The sequence below is a fragment of the Hevea brasiliensis genome, chromosome 9 (assembly GCF_030052815.1).
Source record: "Hevea brasiliensis isolate MT/VB/25A 57/8 chromosome 9, ASM3005281v1, whole genome shotgun sequence".
Classification (NCBI taxonomy): Eukaryota; Viridiplantae; Streptophyta; class Magnoliopsida; order Malpighiales; family Euphorbiaceae; genus Hevea; species Hevea brasiliensis.
In genome coordinates, this window is record NC_079501.1 from 16,423,703 (window position 1) to 16,432,670 (window position 8,968).

General features: G+C 30.2%; 1 protein-coding gene across 1 annotated transcript; it reads right to left on the bottom strand.

Annotated features, from left to right (window-relative positions):
- Nucleotides 1–3,181: 3,181 nt before the first annotated feature.
- Nucleotides 3,182–7,354, bottom strand: LOC110639565 (uncharacterized). The gene is made up of 7 exons (XM_021790568.2): nt 7,105–7,354; nt 5,206–6,897; nt 5,043–5,097; nt 4,557–4,705; nt 4,321–4,407; nt 3,629–3,757; nt 3,182–3,468 (listed from the first exon to the last, which is right to left on the bottom strand). The coding sequence occupies exons 1-7, from the start codon at nt 7,174–7,176 to the stop codon at nt 3,367–3,369; spliced, it is 2,286 nt and encodes a 761-aa protein (XP_021646260.2). The 5' UTR covers nt 7,177–7,354; the 3' UTR covers nt 3,182–3,366.
- Nucleotides 7,355–8,968: the final 1,614 nt, after the last annotated feature.

Here is an 8,968-nt window from a genome sequence, read left to right on the forward strand (position 1 = left end):
GCTGTCAACTGTCGTTGCTCGTTGGTTGCCCTCTAAACTCCATCCATATTATCATATTAAAAATAGAGTTGGCACTCCAAATTAATATCATACTAAAAATTAATTATCTAATTTCATTTTTTAAAATTAATTAGTTTCTCATTTTTTAATTTGACTCATTTATTCTTTTGCAAAATTTAAAATTATAGTTAATCTCTGTTTCCTTTTTAAATTAGAGTGATTAAAATCGATCTTTAAAGTTTATTTTTTGATTTTAATTTTGATTAAATTTAATTATTATTATTATTATTATTATTTTTTTTTTTTCAACTGGCCAGATCTACTCTTAAAACAGCCTTCCCCATTGCAGGCAACAATAAAGCTGATTGATAAAACAAAGATGTTGCATCGTTATTTCGGTGGTTTCATCATTGCTAATGATTTCCCTTTTTTTTGTTTTAATTTTTCTACTAATTTCCGTCTTTCTAAAATGTAAAACATATATATGTATATATACTTGATTATTGATTTTGGTAGTATAGTATAATATAATATATAACATTGAAATACATAATATTAATTAATTATATAAGTTAAAAATGGGTTTAAGAGATGGCAGAAGAGGTAGTTTTTGGGTATTAGATTAAAAAGCCAGTACGTTATATGATTTGATGCAGCTGTTTTACAAGGGCCATCTAATGGTTTGTATTGATGATATTGTTAAAATTGTTATTAAAAAAAATTATTTTTTAATTATATTAATTAAAAAATGTTAAAAATAATTTAAAATTAAATTTAATAAATTTTAATTATAAAAATATTAAAATAATATAATAATTTTTTTTAAACTTTTTTTTGGTAATTATAAGATGGTTGGCCTTTTTCTGAACTTCCACCTCTAACATCCTCTAACAGCCAACACATTCTAGCAAACTCAACTGTACCTAATTTACTAAGAATTTAATATATAAATATATTAATTTTATTTATTTTATATATAAATTTTGTTTTATATATTATGATTTAAATTTCTGATAAATTAGTTAAATTTACTATTAGTTATGATTTACATTTTAAAGAGAATCTCTATATTTATAAACATATAATATATTACTTTTATATGCATAAAAATTTTATATTATTTTTCATGATTATTCTATTTATTTCTTTGAATATTTTACTTTAATATTATTTTATCCACGCCAAAATTTAAAGTTTACGCACTAAAATTTTAAATTTATTTTTAAAATAATTAATATTATTTTTCTAATTATGTTATTTGATTTAAAATCAAATAATTTGTTTCTTTACTTTATATTGATGAAAAATAAAATTAAAATTGACCATCAAATTTATTGTATTTATTTTTTAATTTTATTTTAATATTGCCAATTTAATGCAATTTTATTCATAACGAACTAATTATATAGGTTATGATTTGATATTATAAAATGATAAATGTCTTTGCTTCTAAAATGGGAACTGACAATCCAGAAATAGATCGCCTTCACATTATATAAATTCGAGAGAGAGAGAGAGAGAGAGAGAGAGCCCTTCTCCTCTTTCATTTTTTTCGTTATTTTTCTTCTCGTAATCTTTTCCTTTTTAACTTCAGACTTTCTCACTAGACACCTACCGATGAGAAACTCCTTTTTTTCTTTTTTTAACTTTAGACTTTCTTATTAGCCAACTACATTGAGAAACTCATTTTTTAATAGAGAAAAATATATTTAAATATATTAATTAAAAATATTAAATAAAAAATTTTATATTTTTTAATTATAAAAATTTTAAATAATTAAATAATTTTTAAAATTATTTTTAATGTCTAAAATGGCATTTTGAAAAAATAATTCTATAATATCTCAATCATAAATTGACAGAACTCGCAAAGCATTTTTACCCGCAAGAGCAATGGAAAAATAATTTTTCTGTGCAATCAACAAGAAGTAGAAAAAGACTGAAACCCCAATTTTAAGATCTTCCGGTGAAAGAAAGCAGCCAAGCAGATGATAAGAGTAGTGTACCATCTACGTTCTATACACTAGAACTTGAAAGACCTTTCTATGTAACCAGAGCAGTAAATGTACAATCCATGCCAATCCAATGCAGTGCACAGGGTTCCTTGCCAATTAGCCATATCAGTGATCAGTCTGCTGAAGTCAAATATCACCAAATTCTGGCCCACAGGAAATGGGTAAAAAGTATTTTTAACACCTCACTAATCATCTAAACCTCAAAACGTGACCTCAAATTTGTCTCCATCCTTTAATGATTTCTGCATTATTCATCAACAAGAGGAGACATAATGCAAGTTTCCTGGTTAGGCCTTGGTTGATTCAAACCCTCCCTCGAGTAACTTACTTATGAGAGTGAGAGTAAATAAGTTACTTCTGTTGAATTGAAGAAAGTTGCTTCCTTTACTTACTAGAAAATTGAGTCAAAATAGCAACCAAACAAGGTGAATTTGTTAACTTCCTACGAAATTGATATTCCTGAGTAAGTTTGCCAATTACCAGATAACCATAACAGGGAAAAATAATTTTATTTTTCATCATTTTGTGTTGAATTGGTAGAAAATAAAGAAAAAAAAATAAGAGAAAAATAAAAATTTTTTTCCACTTCCACTTTCTCTCCAAAATAGTAGGAAAATGAAAGAAAAATAAAAAAAAATGACAAATATATCTCTATATCTTATAAATTTTTATTTCTCAACTTACGATAAAATTATAATTTTATTATCCATAAAATAACTCCTCTAATATTTTCCTTCCTCTATCTAAACATGAGAGGCGAAATATACTTTCCTCTCATTATTATTATCTTTTTTTATTTTCCTCTCATTACACAATATAAGTACATCATTATGTGGTTCATTTCTCTTTCTGTCCCCTTGGTCCGTAGAAGTTTCCAGTTGTGGAGTACCAAGAAGCTAAATATGCAGATGAGATAATGGTGGAAGTAACAGAAAATGAAATGGAAAACTCTTGAGCACTCCATCCTAAGAAAAATGTCGGAAGAAAACTTTTCTGGACTAAAACCAATTGTCACTAGACATGATTATACACGATCAGCTATATTCTCCCTTGCTACTTTTTTTTTTTCCTTCATTTTTCCTCTTTTTACAAGAATTGGTTAAGAATTGGATGAATCATCAACTATATTTCATTTACATAATATGTATTGCCATAAACATGATTACTGTCTAAGAAATGAGAAGTTCTGTATTATATTTATATATATATACATATACAGTTCGACAGTGTGCATCCAACTCAAGCGTACACTACTAACAACACTGATTTTTGTTCATCTAAGATGGTTAACATAGGAGATAAAGGAAACAGTTGACGGATTTCCTCTATTTATGAAATCCCTTATGACCATTCAAATTTGGTATTTGTTTTGTTTGCGGATTTTGGTGGCATTTGCCAGGTGCCGCCCCACAGATTTTCTATTAATTTCAAACACAAATGCCATTCCCCCAATCTGCAGATAGTGATAATATTAATTCTCTCGTTAAAGCACAACAGATCAGTGCAAGCGATGTAATAATCACAAAGGAAGAGCATAAATAAGATAGATGGAAGAAAAACCACTCAAACAGTTTAAAGCTTATCAAACAGGAAGATGATAGGAAACTACATACCTCAATCAAACTATTTGAACCAAGACTCATACTCTGTCCAGTAGCAACTTCTTTGCCATTCAAAGATACAAGAATCTTACCCAGATTCTTCAAGAAGAAGGAACCATCTGCTTCCATTTTTATGAGTGCCTAGCATCAAGGGAAACAAGCATTCATACTTCCATACAATTAGAGGCCACACAGGATGTTAATAAGCCAAAATGGGGTATTTGATTGACATGAATGGAGTTATGAAAGTTACAAAGTAACATCTGAATAGGACCATCTTACATAGAGCAGTTTGCATAGTTACATAGATCAGTTTGCTCTGAACTACAGAATTGCCAAGGCGAGGGAAACAATGTCAGGGCCCCGGCTTGAACTCAATAATCCTAAAATATTCAGATCCAATCCTAAATGGGGAGAAATCCTTAAATAAGTACTTTTTCATCATTAGTTGCTTCTACTTCCTTAATTTCTTTGGTTTTTTTTTTAATTCCTTATGTCATCATCAGTTTTATATTAATAAAATCATGGAAAATAATACATATGTCAGAAAGTGCAACTCCTTTGGGTCTCTATTAATAAATTAAAAAGAAAATTTTCATCTAACACGTAATAAAAGAAAAAGGAAATAAATATGGTTTGCTAAATCAACTTTAAATGCAAAACAGAGTAATAAATGCATCAGAAGACACTGAAACTAATGCCACCTGCTGTCTGGATATTTTGTTGGCAGGTCCTTCTCTTCTTAAGTCAATATCAACTTCCATATCATCCGTTGCTCTGCCAAGTATGACCTACAAAGTAGGAGGAGGTCACTTACAGAAAAAGACACAATCTTGCTCAAACGCTAATAATAAGCAAAAGCCGAAAGGTTCATCACAACTATATGCACAAACTAATGCTATTGGGAAAAAGAAATAGGTCAAACATTAGTTTAACGTACCTCAGTTTCCCTTATATAATGCTTCAAATGGCGCCCGTACAAGACAGCAAGTGCACCCCGAGATGCAATGGCTCTTTGTATGGATGATTGAGCACACTGTTCCAATCTTATAATTATCCTTCTGGTATCCTCATTTTGATACCTTGAGACTGAAATTTAGAAAGAAAAGGCTCAAAACCATTTATCTTGAGATAACTAAAGTTGATTTTTTCAACTTAGGGTCCATAAGAATCAAAATATTTCTCATATTAATTAATTAGCCGCTTTCACTAGTGATGATTAATTGGTAACCACCTGGAGATATTAAACATAATTTGAAAGCAGAGTATCATCTAAATTCTAAAATTCTAAATGCAAATAAATAATAGCATATGTAATAACTAAGTCGGTGACTGCTAGGGCAGCAAAATTTCCAACACATAGTTTAAAGGATAAACTTGCATGTACAATGGAAAAATGTACCAAAAGAGAACATTGATGAGCTACCTTCACTATCAATATAAGAATCTGTATCATCTGGGCACAAGTCCATATCAAGTATCTGAAAGGAAAAATAAAAAAATTTAACCAGAGAAAGAACTTATAGACGAGTTGAAGCAGAACAGAACTTTAGATGAATCCCCTAATTAACACATTTAGTCAGATTTACCATGGCTTCTATCTCAGAATAGGATGGAATATCATTGTCACTCTCGTATTCTTCCTCATCTATCGTTACGGGTTCAGCTTCTGCTACTGAAGTAACTTGTTTAGGGGAGCATGGTTTTGCATAAAATGGCAAACCCATGGCGTTACATGCATTTGATGCCTCTGCCTTTAGTAATCCAACTGGGTCAGAAACTAGAGTACCCTGGGCTGTTCTGCATTGATTGGCGTCTTCAGGAGCTTTGCTAGCCTGTCTGGAGGCCACATCATAAGGAGATTCGCATTTTACTCCACAGCCAACGAGTTGACTACCTGGGCTGGTTACTGGCAACATGTCCAGCCTTGTCATCTGGGAAGCAATTCGAGATTGTGCAGGATTTGCTTCTTTCTTCATCAAGCTTTGCTCTTGTTTAGCATACGAAAAAGATGGGAAACAAGCCTCCTTAGATTTTGTTCTCATCAAGGACGAAGCAAATTGTCTAGGAAAAAAAATATCATCATTAGAAGGGATTTCAGTGTCTTCACTGTTTAATGTACACTCCATCTCTCCATCACAGTTCTCTGCAGACCATGTATTTGCTGCTGATATGGATGATGGTAAATTGATTTCTGAACACAAATGACCATGCTGCTCAACATTACTAGAAAGTGACCCCTCAGCAATAGACTCTAATTCTTCAGGGCATTCATTGGCAGGAATTCCAAGGCTTTTATCTGAAACTATTGTCTGTGATTCTTTAACATCTGGTGCTCTACCCTGAGTTCCATTAGGAGAATTCAACAAAGCGCCATCATAACAAAATTTATCTATAGTGTCTTTCCCATCTGCATCCACTAAAACTGGCTCATCTTCATTCGCAAAGTTCAAAAGTGACTCTGAAAGGTCCACATAATCACATTCCGAGATTGCATTTGAATTATTAAGTACATCAACATCATGTTTATCTTGCAACATTGCCCCCGAATGGACAACATTCATTCCTGATAAACTCATTTTATTACTGTCCAATTCCACACCATCACGATGCATCAATGCTTCTTGCTGACCTTTATCTTCAATGCTTACACTAATAGGCATTGCAGGAGCAGAAATGTCCTCTATCGTTTCCCATATTGCTAGCGGAGAGGAAAGTCCCTCGGTATGAAATGAAGGACTACTTTCTGGCAAAGGATGTGCCAATGCCATTTCCTTAACTCTGTCACCACTCAGAAAGTCAACTAATCTGTCTCTCGCATTGCTAGGAATATTTTTGCCTGCATTATCTTGCTCAAAAGAGGGAACCTCCAAACAGAGTTCATTATAGCATTCCTTCCCAACAAACCCAAAATGGTTTTGATTAAGTTCTCCAAATATGCAACTTCCACCTTGTGCCGGACTATCAAATGGCATGTTGTCTCCACAACTAGCCTTTGGTGCATCAAAAAAACTTGTAGATTTACCAGGTCGGGCACTAGTTTTCTTCTTCATAGCATAGTACATTCGCCGAACACTTTCACGCTTTCTCTTAGCAGAAACCTCTACACTGACCCTAGAACTGGGGGTAGAAAGTTCAAATTCCAACATGCGAGCAGAAGCTTCATCTGAAACAACAGGGTCATAGAGGAGAGAATACCACCTCTCACGCAATTCTGAGACTGTAAATTTTCGCGAGAATCTCACCGCTCCTTTAGCAAGTGCTTCCAAAGAAGCACCTGCCTGCAATAACCAGGAAAAGTAAAATGAAAAAAAAAAAAAAATGCATACTCCCCTTCAGGAGCTGATTCCAAATATCCATTCGGAAAATCAGCTAGGGTTTAAAAATAGCAGGAAAAAAGAAAGCAGAGAAAGTACAATTTCAAGACTACACGGGAATCATAAGTAGGAATTGCAAAGGAATTTAGCGAAATAAGATGAAAATTATACCTCAACGGCGTTCTTCAATAAGAGGTCGTCTTCAGGGATCCACGGAGGAATTGTAGCAGCTAGAGCTGCCATTTCTAATACAATTGTATCTAAAACACTAAATCACGGTCCAAATGAAAGAGAAATTGAGTTTGAATCCATGAATTTACATGGAAACGAACAGAAAATTCAGGTTCAAAATTGATTAGTGGGAATTGGAGTACTACTTTCCGACTACGTCGTGGAAATTAGTAATTATAATTTTTTATAAGAAAAATCTGTTTTCTTCAAAATATGATACTTTATTTTAATATTTTTTGCAAATTTTTTTTTTCAAATAGTACGGCACCGTTTAACTTTTGCCCAATGCATGCACAATCCCTTTGGTTTACATTCCTTTTTTTCGTAAAAAATAATTTATAAAAAATATTTTTATTATTTAATTATATTTATATATTTTAATAAAATTATTTAAAAAATATTTTTTATCATAATTTAATTTATTTAATTAAAAAATATTTTTATTAACTTTTTTTAATATTTTAAATATTAAAAAATATATAAAAAAAATATTTTCCATAAAACAAATAAACATAAAATTTATACAGAGTAGCAAAGGGACATTTATCTACTACTGGATAAGATTTAAATCACACTCATAAAATATAGTTTTTGTGAATTTGCTGTAACCCTCACAATTTTGGACATAACATGATTATAAGACATAAATGAAACCTAAACCTAGTTAACTTGAATACAATATAATATAATTCGTTTTAAAAATAAATTAACAAACAATTAGTTTAAACAAACAGGATGAATATATATATATGGTTAAGCTCTTATTGTAATTTATTGTTAGATTTAAAAAAACAAATTAACTTAGCGTGTACATAATTATCTTCCCAAGAATGTCTCAAATATACACTATATCTCTTTATTAACGACATAGTAAATTATAAATACATTAGAGTATAATTCAAAATTCTAATGAAATTAGTTTTTTTTTTTTTTTAATCTAAGTAGGAGAAATATTTTTCAATTGAATAGAATATTATTTTTTATTTTAATAAAATTAATAAAGTTACTTTTAATTTTATTCCTAGTTGAGTGAGGTTATTGTTGAAATTAAGATTAGGGTCTACCACTAAAAATAAGAGTATTTAATTTTAATCCATAAATGGAGAAATGAAAATAGAATTCAAGAGAAGAAACTTTTATCCATTATTGAGAAAACTGTTGCCCATGTAGTGAATAATGGTTTATTATAAAGTTTATCCATTATTGAGAAAACTGTTGCCCATGTAGTGAATAATGGTTTATTATAAAGTTTAAGTAGTATATAAATTAGTTAGGTTTAAAGGATAATAATTGTGATAAACTAACATATATACTATGAATAATTTAATTAAGAGGATATGTGTAATTGAGTTAATAAATATTATTATTTTATTATTTGCTTTAGATAAATTTGATCATGATAAAAATAAAGGTATATAACAAAAGTCGGTGTGATATTATATATATATATATATATATTAAAAAGTATTAAAAGTGAATTTAAAATTGAATTTCACAAATAATTAAATAATTTTTTAAATAATATCTAGGAAAATACTTTTTCAAAAGTTTCTTTTTGAGCTCTCAATTTCAACCCGAATGAGTATAAACAATGGCAATTCAAGCTTTGCAATAATAGGATTCTTTTTTGCTTATGTGATATTTTGCTCATATTAAAGGTTAAACCCATCATAATACTAAGAAATATCGGCTTGGAAATGTTTCCAATATCCATAACAATGCACGCTAATAAAAGACAGGTTTAAGGAAAGGCCTTATCAATCATACACAATAAAATTGCAGTTATGTCCTGTCGTGTTCAACG

Excerpts from the sequence above, each read along its gene's own strand:
- LOC110639565 (XM_021790568.2), bottom strand. The coding sequence starts at position 7,176 with ATGGCAGCTCTAGCTGCTACAATTCCTCCGTGGATCCCTGAAGACGAC. Across the intron at positions 4,706-5,042 it reads TTCTTATATTGATAGTGAAG|TCTCAAGGTATCAAAATGAG; the intron begins GTAGCTCATCAA and ends TCTAAATTTCAG. Across the intron at positions 3,469-3,628 it reads GTTCAAATAGTTTGATTGAG|ATTGGGGGAATGGCATTTGT; the intron begins GTATGTAGTTTC and ends CACTATCTGCAG.